This window comes from Chamaea fasciata, unplaced genomic scaffold (assembly GCF_029207755.1).
Source record: "Chamaea fasciata isolate MVZ Bird 193981 ecotype frontalis unplaced genomic scaffold, bChaFas1.0.hap1 SCAF_4, whole genome shotgun sequence".
NCBI lineage: Eukaryota > Metazoa > Chordata > Aves > Passeriformes > Sylviidae > Chamaea > Chamaea fasciata.
The window spans coordinates 76,116,657-76,136,147 of NW_027094089.1; the positions used below are offsets into that span (position 1 = coordinate 76,116,657).

General features: G+C 42.9%; 1 protein-coding gene across 13 annotated transcripts in view; it reads right to left on the bottom strand.

Annotated features, from left to right (window-relative positions):
• Positions 1-9,875, bottom strand: part of MAP7D3 (MAP7 domain containing 3) — a 43,700-nt gene extending 33,825 nt beyond the window's left edge. For 9 of the 13 annotated variants that reach the window (XM_066182102.1, XM_066182099.1, XM_066182100.1 and 6 more), the window contains exon 1: positions 9,768-9,875. In XM_066182102.1, the coding sequence (XP_066038199.1) occupies positions 9,768-9,846 (79 nt within the window). In that variant the 5' untranslated portion in view covers positions 9,847-9,875. The remainder of the gene's footprint in view (positions 1-9,767) is intronic. The other 4 variants (XM_066182109.1, XM_066182106.1, XM_066182108.1 and 1 more) reach the window with 1 other exon arrangement.
• Between the last annotated feature and the right edge of the window lie 9,616 nt (positions 9,876-19,491).

A 19,491-nucleotide genomic window follows, 5' to 3' on the forward strand; every position in this document is an offset into this window, starting at 1 on the left:
GCATAACGCGTATGTTTATTTTACAGTAGTCTACCTTTAAGTGCTCCAGGTAAAATTAATAAAAGTATAAGCCGTGCATGAGGCCAATAATAATGATAATATCTGCATTCATGCATAATAAAATAGAGCTATTTGAACCATGAAATGATAGGGTAGTTTGGGAAGCAGCTTTCCTTCTGTGCCCTCATCACCATTTAGCACCCCAGGTCTGGCCAAGCAAGTGAGAGAGAAACCAAACCCACATGATGCCACAAGGCATCAACAGAAGCACCAGGAGGTGATATTCTAGATAAATCCAACTCCCCGAATTTCAGCTCACGACCCACTGGCAGTGCAGGTGCTGAGGTGCCTCCCTCACATGGAGCATGACGGTACCTCCCTTCCCTGATCAGGTTTCCAATATGCCCTGAGGAGACCAGCGCTAAAAATAAAACTCGATTTCTATTTCAACCCCTGCACACGGCTAATACCCTTGGTCCCTGCCAAGACTGGCAAAGAACCCGCTGCTGTTCTTAGTAAACCTCATTAGGGGCTGAAGCTGCCCTGTCCCTTTACCCGGCGAGGTCCAGGGCTTCCATCCCATCACGTCCCTGGTGTCCACCAGCCGCCCGGACACTGCCCCACTCGCTCTTCCCTCCCGCTGCAGAACGACAGAGGAGAGCAGAATGTGCTGACTTTCACAGCAGTCCTCCTGCTTATGATTTAATGACTCGTTATGCAAAGCAAACGGAAAAATCCCAGACTAAGCCTCTGAAACAGGGGATGTTAGGAGGGCTCCTGGATGTTACACATCATTATGATTCTAAGTGTGTCCATAAAAGTTTAAAGCAGGCAACAAGAAGGCCATAAGTAATCCACGAATCAAAAGTGAACTTTCCAGCAAAATATCTCTGATTCTATAGCAAATTATGCCAAATCAGCAAGACACCATTTTTGTCTTGCTCTGCTACAGGGAGCTACAGTTTGCCAATAAGTGTTCAGATCCTTTTAATACATTCTTTACATATTCTCAGGAAAGATGAGGAAAGTCAGCATTCAAGTTTGAGATTTTAATGGACTGCCTTTTAAGGTGATTTTCACTCATTAATTAACATAGTTGAATCGAACGGACGGATATACAAGACCATATGTTTGAAGCTTTAAGAAAAACTAGGTATTGGTTTTTACACCACTGCTCCTTGTTCAGACGATGCCAGAGGAAGGATGCACCTTCACACAAATAAGTGGACAACACAGAAAAGTTTCTAATTACGAAGAGAAAGCCCTCTCTGTGCGCATTCCACTTTTCCCTGTTTTCCCCTTTTCTGTCTTCCCCTGTTGATCTTCACATCCTATCTTTGGGCTGCAAGGACTGGTAGGCTCCACAAGCAAACACGTGAGCTTCCCAGTAGGCACCTTCTGATGGACCAGCTGGAAGGCAGATGGTTCTCCTGTTTTGTCTGGGCAGCCACCAGATGGGAAGCACACGGATCTCTAGAAAGCAGTGCGTGTTCTCAGCTTCAGCAGGCTACAGGAGCTTCCTGTTGTCTTATCTCTGCCCCAGACTCCATTTGCAAACTTTGTCCTATATTTATTCCCGACATGGGATACCTATTTTACTGCCTTTATGTCCTTTCCTCCCTTCAAGACCATTTCTGCAGCTAATTCTGTACAACAATCTGGTTTTTCTCCCAAAGTTCAAGGCAGTTCAGGGTGATTTCTTCAGTTCATCACAAATTTTCATCCCACTGGAAAACCTGACACAAGCATTCCTTTGCGGTATATGAATTAGCAGCTCCACGAGTTAAGTATTTCAGACATATTTGCAAGAACTGAAGTTTTTACTTATCTTTAAACATCCACATTCAGATTAAGACCTGGAAATCTTTTTTTAAAAACCACATAATTAACAAAATTACTTATTTCTATATAAGGAAACATGCAAAGATACAGTTGAAGCAATCTCAAAGACATATCATGATACTCATTCAGTGCAGGGTATGACCAGAAAGGCACCAGGAAGGCTGCCAGCTAATTTTTGCATTGATCTCCGTACACTTTGCCTTAGAGGAAGTGCATAATCCAAACCAAACTTGACTCTAATACAAGCACAGACCAAGGCATTGAAATTTGTCTTTAACAGAACTGGCAGCCATCTCCAGAAACTGGCAGTCAGAGATGTTACACCATTGCTCAAGAGCCACATCAGAGAAGTACCATCCTTACCACCTTCAGTTGTTTTAACACTACTGGAAACACACCTGTGGAGTCTCACTGACTCCCACTGTCACTGGAGTATCTTATTTTGACCTCACTTACACAGTTACACTTCTTGTCACTTAATGGAAAAAGCAACTGCCAGCACAACACTCAGAAAGGACAAAGATATATCACCTACTCTTGCAGAAGCCATCATAAGGTTAGTAAGAAGCACTGTCTGCTGTGCTGACACAGGGCTGACAAACTAAATCTGCCCCCTTCTCTGGAAAAGACACCTGGCTTCCACAATTTGGGGTTCTTTATTAGTGAGGTGTATTATTATTCATCTCCTGAGAGAAATTAAGTGGAACGACAGCAGAAACTCTACTCACATGAAGACCCTTGTAAACCTTCTCAAGTTTAGCAGAAATACTTACCTGTTTCTGCATACTGGAAATTCCAAAGTATCCTAATACACAGGATGAAAATGAAAGCAGTCTATGCAATGAATATGCCCTTTCATAATTTCAAGTGGATTCATTGTGAAATTTACTGGTTATGTGACATAAATGCTTATATATAGGTGTACACAAATTTAACAGTCCCAACTGGACCAAATTAGACACAGGTTTAACAGCTATGGAAGGACCCAAAAGATAAAATGGTGGAGTTTTAATCAGAGTGGAAGACTATCAGTAACCAGACTGCTGTACAAATAATTTTCTCTATTTAATAGCAATGTGCCTCAGGAGTACATATGTTGTCCCTCAATGTTGGACTGGCTTCCCAGATGCCAGAGCAGTCCCACTTTAACCTCCTCTGCACAGCTCAGTTTCCACTGGAATTCTAGCTCAAGCAATGGCAAAAGCTACAGACAGAAATCAGCTCTCTGCTTTCCTCCTCCAGCTCCGGAGGCTGCCTAACACTGACTCCTCTTCACACTCCTGCACAGCCATGGCAAAAAGTAACTTCAAGACAAACTCTTGCTCTGTTCTCTTTTCTCACATCTGTTTTTTTCATTGTGTTGTTTCTTTCTCTTACAGTGTACTATCCATAACACTGGCAACAGCTAACCTCACGACTTCCCTCTTTCCTGAACAGTTTGGGTTTTTTTCGCTTGCTAGAAGCATGGCCTTGAAAACGCTTTTGTCCCCTTGTTTGCAGGCTGTGGCTATTGTTTAATTCACCCAGCCCAAACAATGTCAGCCCAGACCACAGCCTAGCACTGCGAGTCACGAGTCACGACGGACTCGAGACAAGTCCCGTGAAAACAACATTTTGAGCTTTCTTTTGGTGGAAGGATAGCAGTACCTTTACAAGACAGCAGTGAAAACTAATGCTTTTGCCTTTAACACTTCATGAATTTCTCATGGAAAATTCAGAGCTCATTCCAACACTGTGTGTTTCAGAAGGAGAGAGACTGGTGTTGGCATTTGCCCACAACAGGCCAGTCTCAAATCAAATTACTCAATACAGAAAAGTGCTGCAGGACACTGACAGGTCCATAGTGTGTTAAATGCAGCAAAACCTCTGTCTAAAGCAGAAGAGAGGAGTGTAAAATGTAAAAGGAAATAAACAGCACATTTTCTTAAAGCTGTACAGTTCACCCAGCTAATTAAAAAATAAAGGCACTGTGACACTCCACTACATGCAATGTAAGACCACAGCGAAGTAATTTAAGTCCCTGCCCCAAAGAGCTTGAAGGATAAGTGAAATGTGGCAAATAGGTATAAAAAAAGCAAGCAGGAAAAAATAGCTAAAGAGACAAATAAAGAGACTATATTTTCTTCTAAATTCATTACCCAGTGGCAGAAAATCTTTTAAAGAAATTTGAAAGTGAGTAAGGTGACACTCACTGATCTGGTCTGGAGATGAGTGTGCTTGGTTTTAATGTCCAGAACACAACATACATACTATTGATCAATCCCATGCTGCAAAAATAAAAATGTTCCTCTAAGAAGTTCTCTTGGCAAAATTAAACAGAGGACAAGGTTTGAAATTAATAAACTAATAAATTATATTAATTATGTTCTTTAAGTGTAAAGATTCCTGCAGTAGTTCTATATTCTTGTAGCCAAGCCCTCTTGGGCTTGGGAGAGAAATTTAGCACCTTGGAAGCTTTGAAACACTTGCCCAGAGAACAAGCCACTACAATATCTATGCTCACTCACAAGATTCAGGTCAGTGCATTTAAACAACAGAGAGTGTCTCTCAATTAAGAGACAGTTAAGTACTCATAAAATAGTATTTTAGAAGTTCTCTGTGAATTATGAAGGCTAAAAACACTATGAGAAAACAGAGAGCATGTTCAGTGGTAACTGTTTTCTTCAAAGGCAACCAGTTGGGGATCCTTCACCTATAAAGTGGAAGTTCCAAACTGACTGGAATATAAAAATAATTTTGATGAAAACAAATGTCAAACAACCTTCCTTAAAAGCAAAGGCTTGTGCCCCTTTATGGACAAGAATTATGCAGCACAGCGGAAGTTTCTGCCTCTTTCACACAAAAACAATTCCGAACAACATTTTTTTTTCTTCCATGAACCCCACACTCCAAAAAACTTAAACACCAGCATCTAAAAAAGGTTTTGATTATCGGATGGGCATATGCAAACATAATGAAAGCATATCATCAATTAATATTAACCAGTTGTGAGCTGCATAACTGGAAGATAAACGGCACTAATTAATTTGTGGCACACAAGAAATTTGCAGTCCCAGTCGGATTTTCAAGTACCACAAGTAATCCAGTAAGTCATATTCACAGAAGTCATTAAAATTGCATGCTCAGAATTTTATTTGTCAGGGTGTCCTTTCACAAGAGGACTGCAACCATCTTCAATTATTTAATCAAATTTAAAGAGAACCAGCAGCTTTTCATACCCCAATTACTATGACTAACCTAGATTATGTCTTCCATTTTTCTTATAGTAACTCACAGTAACCCTTCTTTACTCTCTTATTATCTTTAAGAACTGAAAATAATTAATAGCGTATCAGTACTCTAAATATTCCCATTTTCTTTTGAAAAACACAAGTGTATGAAGAAGCAGCAGCCCTTAAATCCAGTCACATTTTAAGACTACACACAGTTAGGGATAGTGTAAGCCACTGCATCTCTGGGTTCTCACCACTGGAGTTATGACACTTGCAAGTCATTATCTGCTAAACAGTTTCATCTGAATTGAAGCATGGAAGCCAAATTTATATTCTGTAATTTCAACACATGAAGAAATATGTAGAGAATGAAACACTCTACAGAAGAAACTGAAAAAAATATGCTGTACATGCACATGATTTGGATGGTTTTCTTGTTTGTTTGCTTTTTTCTCCTTACAGCACGGAGGATATCTCTCCTGAATGCACTTGGAGAAATCCCAAGAATTTAAAGTTTTAAATTTGAATAAAACCTTTCATAAACCACTTACAACTGGAAATAATCTTCAGGATGCTAAGCACCTAAATACATCGCATTCATCTTCACGAATCAGCATGAAATCATCCCTATCCTGTACGATTGTATTTCCCCGAACAAAAAGAAAATGAAATTATGGCTTATAGCCCTAATTCAGCTGAGAACTAATTACATTTAGTTCTCAGCCTGATTTGGGAATGTTCTCTCACCACTGAGATCTACATGAAATCCAATTTCTGCACCGCTCTTTGCATTTATAACGCCTTGGCATTCTGCAAAGCAGTCTTGCTACTTTCATGCAGGGAAAAAAGATGAAGCACAAAAAACCATTAAAACTTTCTCCAAAGTTCTGAGGGGTTTAACAAAACAAGAAGCTGAAGCCAGCCCCAGTGATCATCAGCTGAACGTCCCAGTCATGGGCTGCCTTTGCCCTGCAGATGGAACCTGTACCAGTCACTCACTCACCAAGTAGGACAACAACTGAAAGCTCAAAGTGCCTGTCATGCAGCACTCCCACTTAGTGAGAAACCTGGCAAAGGAATGGTTTCCTTATCCTGCTGCCTCCCAGGCAAGATCTGAAGCCCACCTCTACTGACAACAACACTGCAAATCCCAAAGGCTTTCAAGGATCCAAATTTGTAAGTAAATTCTGTCTCTTTTCCAGCAGGCAGCTCTGACACACAGGTCAATTCATTGATTGTCTGACTGACAGATGCTTCTGGATGCCAAATAATTTCCTCTAGACACCTCTGACCATCTTCTATTGTGGGACCAAGGCTGTACCCAGTGTTGGTGCTAGTCCAGGGTTGTGTTCTTAAGTTATGTTTTATAACTTCTAACTAGAGACCAGACGAATCTGTATATGTCCCTGACTACTTGCTTGAGCAATGAAGTTGCACTATTAGTTATCCATCCTTCTTTTCATAACAATTCTGTGTAGGTGCACTTGGTAAAGCTGTTGCTAAGAACTGTGGTCTGGGCAAGATGGACAAAGCCATACAGTGTCACTCACATAGGGAGAAAAAACTGATTATGTGGAATTAAGCTGAAGTTTTATTAGAAAACTTCCAACCAAAGTGGGACCTGTAGGTCATGGAATTTATGCCTGCAGTTAGATTTGTTGAAAAAGGCACTTTATTTTTTTGCCCCAAACCTGAGACAGGTTTCCCAAAAGATGATGCAGGTCTTGGAAAGGAAAATATATATGAACAGCACTTAAATATACTGTTTTGAACAACCTTTGCAACAGCAACTCAATACATGAGTGGAAATCCTGGGAACAGCATAGGATTACCAAGCTCTGGTAAAAAAACCACCAACATCCTCTACCACCCATACTACGAAAGACAGGAGTTTACAGAATTCCAGTGAAAATGAAGTCAATAAAAGTAGGCTACAGCAGCTTAAATTACAGGTATTTTTCCTCTGATTACCCACACCACTCAAGGAAAACCTCATCTACTCGATAAACCACATATACGCGACTATTCCTCTCTTCCCACGTCTTAACGAGCTCAGCAGTACTTAGAGCATTAGAATAGGATCAAAAATTCCTCTTCATCCCTGAGGGATGACAGCAGTAAGCATGGATAACAAAAATGGGGTAAGCAACTGCCATCTATGCATTGCTGGTTCAGTGTACAACTGCAACTCATTTCTAATGTTCAGTGATGTTCAGAAACCTTAACTGCCTTCTAGTTGTACCTTTAACTGCCTTCTAGTTGCAGTAGCAAATTCTGCTTTTTGTCATCCACATAAAGGAAGTAAGACTGGACAAGTGTGTCAGGGCAGAAAATGATTACAAAGGAACTGTAGAACTGGCACTGCAGGCATGAGTTGGCCTGCAGAATTTTAATTACAGCTGATATTCAAAGAAGGAGAAACACCTTTTCCTTACCTCAATACTAGACTGAATTTAAGAGAATATTTTTCTTGCCAAAGGTGCCAAATTGGTATGGAAGTTGGTTATAAGTGGCACTAGGGGATTCTACATGTGTGAGGCCTAAAAATTAACAAGCACCAACCACCCACAAAGAAAAGCAGTATCAAGAGGCTGGTCACAGGGAGCAGAAGTGAACAGAACAAGAATCCAGAATATCCTTTAATAAGGATCCACAAAGGTACCCATGCAGAAGGTGACTATACAAACAGTAGGTATACACACCTCTTAGCCAGGCTGCCAGAAAGAGCTGTGGTTTCTCAGCAAGATGCTCTTTATTTAATGTCTTTAAATGTGAGATTCCTCCACAGTTCACTGACAAACGGCTGAAGGCACACAACACTGTATTTATTTTGCATAGATATTTTGATTGATTAAAACAGCAAAGTACACAACTGCCCACACAGCAGCAGAAGCTGGGTCCAAGCACTCTCGTTAGCAGGTATTTTGGAACTGAGAGTCCCCCACGCAGCCAACTGAGCTCAGAGAAGCAGGAAGTCATATCCCTCCCCAAATACGCTGAAGGGTAATGTGGGACTGAACATTGAGGTTCCTTTGGGTGTATTTTTTTTTTCCTGCATCTTCTCCAAACAGCTGCGATACCAGACTTGGTTGCTGCTCACAACTTCTCCAAAGAGCAGCGAATACTGTGGCAAATTATCCTTCAAATTCCACTGTCAGTCACTGGATTGCAAGGATGATTTCTAAACATCATTTGCTCTCTCCAGGGAGTGCTACTGACTAGAAGTCAGGAGCAGAGCTGCAGAGGGCCTGTGAGCTCACCGACAGCACTGATTCACTGCACATAAGCACGGAGTTTATCTTTGAGCACATAACTGCTACAGATGCATTCTATGTACACTGAAGTTCAGTTTCTGGTTCAGTGACTTCTACCCCCTCAGGGAAAAAAAAAATTCAAGGTCTAGCCTTTCCAGGATCTAGTGAGGGAGGTTGTTTTTGCAACATGATGTGCGTATTACAGCATGTGCAAATCTGAAGGGAGATGGAGCTGCCTGGCCCAGGGAGCATTTCCTCTCTGATTCTGGGACTAAATCTAGGTTATGACAGCTGTCAGCAAATATGGGTGTCCATCCTTAGAAAAACTTAGCAGCCACCATGTAAGTACAAACAATATGCAAGACAAAATTCACCAGTTCTACCAGGAAGAATAAGGTTCAAACAGACATGGCCTGTGCAGGTGGGAAGTGCTATCTTCTGGCAGATCTTTATCCTGCTGTACCACTAAACTGTCTCAATTTTTAAACAGAAACAAGAAGTAATTAAAGTGTTTCCAACATCCAACACACTGAAGAAGAATGCCAGATGAGACTTGTGCATTCAGGACCCTTTGCCAGCACTTCTCTTTATATAATTACACAGATATACTGAAAACAATCGTGCAAGACGCTCTCAAGAGTAGTTTCTGCACCTAGTCCTAGTTAGTTAGCTTAGATCAAACCACAAGCCTCTTTACTTATGGTTTTGGTGTTGTTTTTTTTTTGGTGACTGGGATAAGAAAACATCTTTTCTAATGGCTCACCCACCAAGCTTTTGCATGGAGATGCACCATGAAATTGTGCTGCTGACACATATCGTGCATGCTCAACACTCGTTCCGGAGCACATTATTAAGGACCTTAAGTATTAATAGGTACATAAACACAGCCGAAGATAAAACCAAAGCAGAACTTCTTTAGCCCTCTTATAACACCACTAACAAAGAAAAACCCACCCACTCTCCCCCCCCCCCAAAAAAAAAGAAAAAAAAAAGAAAAAAAAAGGCATTATTCAATCTTTGATTAGAAATCGATGCCAGAGGCTATCTCTGCCTTCTGTACTCGGGACCGAACACATCGCTGGAGCAAACTCCTCCAAAAAGCAGGAGCCACCACAGACACGGACAGGTTCGAGGAGCGGTGAAAGGCGGTTCGTGTAACGCAGCCTCCCCGCAGCCTCCTCTGCTGCTGCCCACGAGCTGCGGGAGGTCCCGAACCGGCAATCACCGCCCGGAGCTGCGGGAAAGCACGGGCCGGGCGGGGAACGGGGCTGGGGCCGCGCAGCCCCGGCGGCCTCCACTCGCGGAGCCCCTTCCCCGCCCCGGGACGGGGTCGGACGTCCAGCGGGGCGGCCGGGTCGGGGGGGCAGCCGGCGCCAGCCGCGCCCTTGGCCCTCCAGACCAGCCACCCCCCCCCCCCCCACACACACACCCCGTGCTACCCCTCCCCGCCCGCTCTCACCCATCTGCTCCCGCAGCCCCTTCAACGAGGAGGAGGAGGAGGAAGCGCAGGACGGCGGCACCACACCGCCCTCCGCCATCTTCACCGCCGGGCCGCGGGAGTGCCGGGCGGGCCGCGGGGCGCGGGGCGCAGTGCGCAGGCTCCGCCCGCTCCCGCCCCGCCGGCCCCGCGAGCGCTCCCGCGTCCATCCGGGGCGGCCGCCGCTGCCCTCGGGATGCGCTTCCACAGGGACGGGGCGGCGGGAGCGGGTCCGGCCAGGGGCACCGAGCCTCCTGCGAGGAATGGGGAACGAGGCTGAGCAGCGGCTGAGGGAGCCGGGGGGCTCCAGGAGGCTCGGGCGGACCTCATCACTCCCCTACGGGAGGGTGTAATAAGGGGAGGCCGGTCTCTTCTGCGGTGTCTTCAGGGAGAAGACCAGAGGAAACGGCCTTAAACGGCGACAGCAGAGATTCAGATTTGCTAAAAGTAATCCGCTGTTCAGGTGGTCATGTGTTGGAACAGGCTGCACAGGGAGGCGGTGGAGTCACCGTTCCTGGAGGTGCTTAAGAGGTGTCTGGATCTGACGCTGAGTGATGTGGTTCAGGATCGTGGAATTGTGAAGGCTGGAAGAGACCTTCAAGATCATCAAATCCAGCCATCCACTCAGTGCTGGCACTGCAACCCCTGAACCACATCACCCAGTGCCAGATCCAGAAACCTCTTGAGTACGCCTTTGGTGTAGGGGTTGAATATTTTGAAAGTTCTGTGAAATCTGCCAAAGGGGCTGGTAGAATTGCAGCCCCGTGGGAGCCGCCCGATGGCCGGGGCTGAGGGGAGCATGGCGCTGCTGGCCGGCTCCAAGCTGGGAATGGGACAGCTCCCCAGGTACCTCACAGGGCAGGGGTAATTTGTGTCCCCACAACAACTACAAGTGTCATCCCATCACTGTAAGGGACTTGGAACTGGGTGGTCTTTAGGGTCCCTTCCAACCTGAACTAATGTGTTATTAGCCATGATGAATTGCCTTCCGCTGGAGAGCTCTCGAGGGGAGATGCTGCTCTAGTTGCCTCATTTTGCCTCTGAGTTTAGGCTCAGAGAAGAGTGAAGGTAAAGCAGCGCGCATAGCCATAATAAAGGGCAGCCTCCTTGGGCCTTGTGCAGGAAACTTCGTTTGCAATCGTGAACAGAAAGTTTGCCTGCCAGTGGGCCAAAAACTGTCCCATAAATGTGATGAATGTAGCGGAAGTAGCAGTTAGATCAGGTAGTATTTCAAGAGAATGGAAAAGGAACCTTTTAAATATTCCAAGCAGGGCTTCACTTTAGCTTGAATATTCAGACCACAGACTTGCCCTGTTCTTTGTTTCTTTTTTTCATCTAGGCTATATGTGTGTGCTGAGAATCCTTTGTCTGTTGTTTCCTCTCAGTGAATAGAATGTCAATTATTAGTAGTAGTATTTAAAACCAAAGGGCAGCTAAAGGGGAATAAACCCCTACACCTTCAATGCCAAATTTCCTACATTTATGTTTATAGTATATGATAATAGCGCCTTGCACTTAGCAATCTCCTTGTCCTTTATACACATGCTGAAATCAAATTTCACCATTCCACTGAGAGACATTCAGATGTTATCCTCATTTTAACAGACGAGAAGACTGAGTCATTGAAATCCAAGTATCTGGTTATGCCATGAACAAAAGCAGCACAGCAAAAAAGCCCGGCCCAGGTTTCTTGGTTCCTTGTTCTGTATCCATATATTTTTCCATCTTCCTACAATCAGCAACTATCAGAAAATATCACCAAAATGGTTTGTATTCATTCTCAACAGCATAAAGTAAAATAGACGTGGTGTGAAAAAATGGTCAAACTACCTGATAGAATGTAATTTTTATGTTTTGCGAGCCCCAAAAGTAATGTCAAGTTATGGGGCTGTACTTCCCAGACCTGTTACTTCCATATCTGAAATAATTAAGTTTCGTTAATGTTTTGAGGTGCCTCTGCATTTTTATTAAGTTACAGTTATTTTCCTTAAATTTCCCTTTTCTTTAACACACTGTACAGTAAAAGGGGTAAGAGTCTATTTATACATTTTTGTTCCTCTGAGAAGGATGAGACAACTGGCATGGGAGTAATCACACTGAAGGAGATGCTTGCGAATAGGATGGGCAACTAAAATTCACTTTCAAATGAGATTGCATTTTCTTTCCATTTCAACCATCACGTATATGACTGGTCTCACTGCTTGCAATTTGACAGGCCTGATATTCTGCACATGCAAAGCTTCAGAGTAGAAGGTATGAATTACAGGAAGGGAAATAAACCAAGTGTTGCACACTCGGGATGTTTGTGGTGGTGCAGTGGAGGCTGTAAAGTTAAAATAAAAAGGCCAAGCACATAAAAATTCATGAAACATGTATTAAAGGACTTTTGGGGTAGAAGTGGGGCATTGTCCCTCCCTGCTCTCCATGTATCTACGTACTGCTTGATAAGCAGATATGTTATCTTTAGGCACACAGGAACTGAGCTCAGAAAATCTGCCCCAGTGTGGAAAATGTGTTATCTTTTTCTCTGATGAGCAGTTTAGGAATGTTTGAGCTAATGTTGCAGCAATTGCAAATGTAACATTAATCTTATTTTCTTTTATACCTTGTTCTCAGATTTTCAGTTCAGTCATGCAATTACTGCTTATGTATTTTTGGGGTAACTTCATTAAAATTTTGACCTCAAGTGGCTTCAGCAGCATTTGGAATTGCCTTTCAATTTTGCAGCATTTTCATGTTTAATTGTGGTAGCTGATTTATCTTAATCCTTTAAAGGCTATCCTTTTTTCCATGTCCCTGTGGAAAAATGAATAATTTAATTTTACAGTCATGTCTTCTGTCATTTTGGTTTTCATGTGATAGTTTCTGGCAAGTCCTTCAAAGCTGTTACAGGTGGAATCACTGATGGGTGCATACTGGCATTGTGAGTTCAGAATCAATAGAACCCTGGCACTGATGCAATGTGAGATTCCAAGGCATTATACTATCCATTTCAGTTTGAGGAATACTGAAAGTAGTTGGAATAATGGTGGCTGAAATTAGTCAGGTAGAAGCTTGCACGTGATGACCCAGATGCAAAAAGAAATGCTCAGAAAATACCTAAACGACGGATAGATCTGGGGAGGGTGTCAGAGGATGAAGCACCCACCTATTGATTTATTCCTTACCCTGTTTCCCTAAGTATCCATTGTTACACAGTATTGGCTGTTGTGCTTGTCTGGACTCACTCTGATATCTGCTATAATGTTTTTTATATTCTAGTTCAAGAAAATAGCCCCCAGATTTTCTGTGAGACTACAGGTCGTAATTCCTTTGGTCGTTGAAGTATCTAACAGTAAAATGTTAGTGTGTATTCAACTTTATTTGTGTCAGAGTCTTGCTGAGTAAGAGCCAAAACAAGAAACTAGGGAAATTAAATGTATTTTCATATTTGTATCCATGTGTAGGATTTTGAAAAATTATGAATGAGTATTTCAAAATGTTGTAAATCCAAAAGTGTAAGGCCTGTATTGTGGCTGATTATAGTGGGTTTCCTGTGGTGAATGTAACTGTTGTAGCTGATGGAAAGAAAATTAATGGCCCACAAATTACTGTAGCTGCCCAATATTCTTTCCAAATTGGCTTTAATTGCACATTCTTGTTTATTGCTCTCCTGCTGGGACAAATACCTGCAAACCTTGGTGTTAGTAATATATCTGTATGCTTAGGATCTCATTTCTCAGCTCTGGCTCAAGTTCACTTGTATTTATCTGGGTGAATAGTTCCTTAGATGTGAAGTTATTAGACAATATTCCCTAGTAGAAGAGATGCACAATCCAGCCATTGGTTTGTCCTTGGGACCAGTATGTTTATTAGTTACCTGGATGATAGAATGGGAAGCATTCCTTTATTGTTTGTATGCACTGCTGATGTGGTAGAGTACAAGCATAGAATTCAGAATGATCCTGAAAGTTAGAGATACAGTCCAGGAGAAGATTAGTGTAAATAGGACTGATGCAAGAGAAAACACTTAGACAAGAACAATTCAGTGTGGAAAGGCATGACAGAGGACATATCTGCTAAACAGCAGATAGAGCAGACAATTATCTGGGATGTCACAAGCTGAGCATGAGTCAACAGTGGCCTGGTGTTATGAAAAGAGAAGTGCCCGAGAGCAGGGACAGAGGGTGGGCTCTGCAACACACAGCCCCAGTGAGTCCTGAGAGGATGCTCCCTGAGAAGGTACAAGCCATCTGGGAAACATCTAGAGCAAGTCAGTAGAAATGAGAGGATGAACGAAGAAAGTTAAAGAATTGGATTTTTTTTTTTTCAGTCTAATGAGGAGGTAAATAAAGGGTGATAAGCTGCTTTCTTTGAAAAAGAGGTAATAAAAGATGATTGACGTGATTTTAATCAGGGAAGATTATTTGATTTCAAGGCAAATATTGTTATATAGGGGTAGGGAAGTAATAGTGGGATAGATTGCTGAGGAAAAGTAAAGCTCCAGCATGGGGGTTGTGTGTCTGGGTGAGTGTCAGCCCAGAAAGACAGATCTGATCAGAGGGACCCTATGACCTCTTGAGCTCTGTCTCAGCTCTGTGTTTGTGTGATTCTGGCACTCCTACTTGTGTGTTTTGGGACTATTGGCCAGAACAAGTATTATTCACTGCAAGAGTTGCAGAACTGCCTTCTAAAATTAGACAGAATGTTCTAAGCAGTGACAAAAGATAAATGAGTTCAAGGGAAGACATGGTGGTCATGTGGCTGCTTGGTTGGCTGACAGAAAGGGTTTGACGCTTCAGTGCCTGACACCAATTCTGTCTCTGAGATCATCCTTTCTGTATAATAGTTTAGTAAGGACAGGAGACCAACTTACACAGAAGGGAATGAAGTGAGAAAGAACATGCACATGTAGCATATGGAAACAGATGCACTCTTTTCCTATCTGCCATCCTCTGCCAGCCCACCAGATTTCATTTCGTGGAATTACCCTATGTCTTGTCTTAGGAAACATGTTCCCATATAAATTTTAGTTCTTTCAGGGGTCTAAATAGGGATAAGTGAGTCTGTTCTCACCATCTTTTGTCTTTTCAGTGTTTATTGTATCTACTTATTTATTCTGTGTCTTTTCATCAAGCATAAGCTCTCTCTGAGTTTGGCAGTTGCTGTGCTGTGTATGTGTATGGGTGTGTCAGGGAGGTTAAGCACACTGAAGACAGTAAGCAAATAATAGTAAATTATAAAAGTTAAGCTCTTAGGCCACTTCTTGTGAAAGTGGCTGCCTAACAGTGTGTGTCAAAGCTGCATCTGTTCAACCAAACTGAGATGCTCTGTGCACAAGTCCTCACTGCATGTGTCATCACTGGCTATTTATTTGTGTTGCCACATGATCTGTGAGCCTGCAGGAATAATGGGTAAACACAGACCACAGTAGGCTGCTCCCTATCCCCAAGAGCCCAAACCTTGTCCTGAATTTTCTACAGGAACTGTAGAGCAGCTGGATAACTTTAAAAATAATTTTCATGCTTGCTTCCCCCCTGTCCTTCTCTTATTTGGAGCAGTAGATTCCCCAAAGGAAAGACTAAGGGGAATGAGCTCAGTAAAATTTTCTTAAGGTACAAATCCCATCACACTGAGTCATTGTACAAATTCAGCACTGGCTGTGCAGATTCCAGCATCTCCCTTTGCCTACAGCACAGTCTGGTAATTATTACTGAATCATTTGAAATTATCCAGAATTTCGATGTGATTACCATCAATGGTACTAGGTAATACGATTTCAACAAGCTAAACGCTGATATGGTAATCCTTATCACTTCTAATGCCAAACAATTTAATCTTATCACCATGTGCTGATGAGATAATATATTTCAGTAGGGCTTTTAATGAATATTTTATTATTCCAAGTGGTGTTGAGGTAAGTCACTGATATGAGTTACAGTATTTTGTTAGCAGTGCTGTGCAACTGACTGAGAGGACATTTTTTGAAGACTCTTAAATGACTTGTCAAATCTATGTAATGATCTAAAAACCCATGTGATTAATCCCTGCCTAGAAGTGAGCATTTACAGGAAATATGAGAATACAGAATAATTTTTCAGTTGTTTGAGCATTAAAATATTTCTAAGTAACTTAGCACTGCTTAGATGTTTTTCTTTGTAGCAGTTTGAAGGTTGCTGCTTTTGAAAGATCAATTGTCCAGGAAGTCTCCTTGGGCAAAATAGAAGAGAAGCCAGTCATGCAAATTTTATTTTGTACAGAGCTCCTTGGCAGAGAACAGGAGAGTCCCTGGTAACTGCCTCACTGTCTTTGGAAAAAGCAAGTATAAAGAGCAGGTGGTAGTGGTGATAGGGAAGGTTCTCAGCACAAGGACAGAAGTATTTTCTTCCCTAAGTTGATGTAAGATGTCTGTGTAGGGTGTGAAGAGTGGCTCTGCCTGCAGTAAGAACAAGATTTGTCAGGAACAGTTCCCCTTTCCCAGACTATATGTAGACTTTTTGCTTCAGACTGCCACCTGCTCTCCCTACATTTCCTGACAGGCCTGGGTTTAACAGCCTTGTTATATTGTCTGGATTCCCTGCAGAGGTTTGGTACAGGGAATGTGCTGCCTTTGGCCATCCGTTCCTATTCCAAAGGAAAGTAAACTCAAGCCAAGGTGGACTCTGGAAATGATGGTTATACACTGTCCTGCTCACAAAGGAAGAGAGGACAAAGGAATGGCTTTGCAGCAGCAGCAGCAAAAATACACCAAAAATCTAACATTGATTTTATGAATGCACTTGATAGCTGGAGCTAATTTAATCCAAATTTTATTTTAACTTTCTGCAGTATTTTGGCATTTACCTACCTGAAAATCCCTCCTTTATCCCAATGCCTCCTAGCTGCTGTTCCAAGCAGCTTGTAGGGGAGTGGGCACTAAGAAGTTATGTTTTAGGATGACTTCTTCCAGTTTGCTTTCCTCTCTCCCCAGGATCAAAGATGCTCTTGGTGTGGGATGGATGCTGTTGGCGCTGCACCATAAAGGGCCATGTGTGAACCTGGCACAGGGAAGTGCTGGCTGCATTCACTGCTGAGAAGCTGTGGTTCCATTTCTCACCTGGGTGTAACAACCTGTTGATTCTGCTGCTGAATATGCCTCTCCACTCTTCAATTAATCCAGTCTTACCAAGTTCAATATGGAGTAAAATCTGTGGGTGCTATTCAGCAGCATCAAGAAAAATTTTCAACTCTTGGATTACTTAATCCGTTTTAGAAGACCGATTTCATTCTGAAGTAATGTTTAGGCAAACAGCAACATATCTTTCTGTAAGAAAATGTATTTGGAGAAGAGCTTTAGCAGCGTGGTTGTTACTGAACTCTACGGTGTTCCTTCCTGTTTTGGCTTGGAGTTTGCTGTCTTGGCAATTCCCACTGGCTCCTTACATGGCTTGGAAAGACCCTGGTCTCACAGGCTGCTTCACCATAGACCCTACCTTGTCCTCCCATGAAACGGGCCCTCTGCTCCTGCCCAGCTGAATGAACTGAAGTGGGAATCTGCAGGGATAGCAGGAGGCCCCTGCCACAGTTTGGGACTGTAACACTGTGAAGCTCCTGTATTCCAGCACAGAAAGAGGGCAAGGAGATAAATGACTCCAGTGTTTGTTTGTTTGTTTTGCCTAAAGAAGGTTCTTTGTAAGCGTATTCCACATGAGGATTCTTCTATCCACGTAAATAGATCCCTTGTGTCTGAATTTAAGTCTCTGTATATTGTTCCTTGTGCAATGGCTTAGAAATACTTTGGAGGCATTATCTGGGAGCTTTTATGGCTTCTCTCACATATTTCCTCTGCCTCTCTGCTCCTACACATTCATGCACACACAGTGAGAGATGCAGGATCAGATTCTGATCAGACTTATGCTCATTTTACACACACAAAAGTCTCTTTTTGCACTTTTTTGTTTTATGAATTCCACCCACTTTTGCACCCACTAGGCAGCTCTTTGGAAACACTAGCCCAACAAGAGCTGGGCTACTGAGGACCTCAGTCTCCAGAAGGAATGATAACTGGCCAGATTTGGAGCTGAGAGCCTTAAAACACAAGCACCAGCCCATCTGTGGCCAGTTTCCCTGCCTAGTGGGGTTGTTTGATGAAGTTGTTACTACAGAATCACAGCAGTGCCATTTATTCTTGACACTGTGGATTGTATTGCAGGGACGGCCCTAACAAATTGCTTGCATCTGTCACAAGCAGGTTTCCCGTTTGGGTTACTCTTCATAAAAGGTTCTTCCTGCTCCATGCCCTGGTGGCATGCAGCAGGAAGGGAAAGGCCAGATGTTTCTCCTTAAGCCTTTTCTGATTGTGTCTCCCCTTAGAAATTAACCATTCAAAGGTTCCTTTGGCTTAATGTTTTTATTTAATGTCACTGTTGTGAAGTCTTCAAGATTAATATAAGAAAATGTTTTCTAGCTTTCCTAGGAGAGCACATTTCAGATGGCTATGGGCTGCAAAAGAATTAGGCTTTACACCAGAGAAAAAGGACATTTCTCCACTTAAGAGAAAGAACATTAATTAATCAAAATTACTATTATAAAATTATCAGTTTTTAACGGGCAGGTAACAAGAGACGCCTTCATGGGCTGTGTGAAGGTGATTGATGTGAGGTTGTCTATCTGTGTGAGTCCTTTCTGTGGTATCTGGAGTTTTGGAAGTCAGAGACACAAATCGTGCAGATGCTAAAAGTCTGGCAGTGGCACTCTGCCTGCAGAGCCAATCAGTTTTCCAGCCCCTCCAAAGCAATCAGGGATGTGCTCTGCAATTAGGCCCCCGGTGTAGCTGTCAGTAATGAGCACTGTCTCAGTTCTTGAAGCACTGTGAGTGTAAAATAATAGGTAAGCTCCTCGTTATGAGTAATTTGATGCTGTGGGCAGCAACATGAAGGGTTGTAGCCTGCCATGAAATCCAGTCTGGTGTCTTCTAGGTCTACATTTATTTACACTTTGGCAAGGACACAGATTTCTTTCTTCTAGAAATTCAAGGGCCAAACTAGCAAGACATCTAAATATTTCTGAAATAAATGAGATGTAGTACAGCGTGTAGGAATCCTTCAGATACATTTTGTGGTAATGCTGGGTGATAATTCATGTTATGTCCAGAAGAGCCCTCCAGAGGTTAATTCTCTTCCATACCCCCACACAGCGAACCAGGCACAGCCGCCACCAACCACTTGAACACCCAGAAAATAGCTTCAGTCATGCACTGAGCACATGCTCTATGAGATTTTCAGGGCAAACCCTTCAGTCTTGGTACTCTCCAACCCACATTCAGCGAACAGAAACCTCTAAGTCTCCTGTTTTCTGGGAGTTAATGGCTTTCAGTATGACTGCTAATCAGCAGGTCACAGCATTGCTAATAGAGTTTCCACTGGTATCTTTGCCACGGCTTTGGCTTTCACACGTGTAGGTTTCTGTCTCAAGTCAGCAGTGGTGAGCTCTGAGTGGTTTGAGATCCTGTGGTGAGTGGCCTGGTATAAATGGCTGTGAGCACTGTGTGATGATACCCATGTGTGCATAAGCTGGGCTGCAAGCATGTTTTGTGGTTGAATGGTTTGTTCAGTGAAGAAGAAAAAAGGAGAGAAGTTTGAAGAGCCTTGGAGAATCTCCTTTGCCTAACTATGGTGATGCAGGACCTGCTTTGGTGTCTGAGATTCCCACCTCCAAGGTGTTTTACCCTGGATGAAAGCTGGTGGCT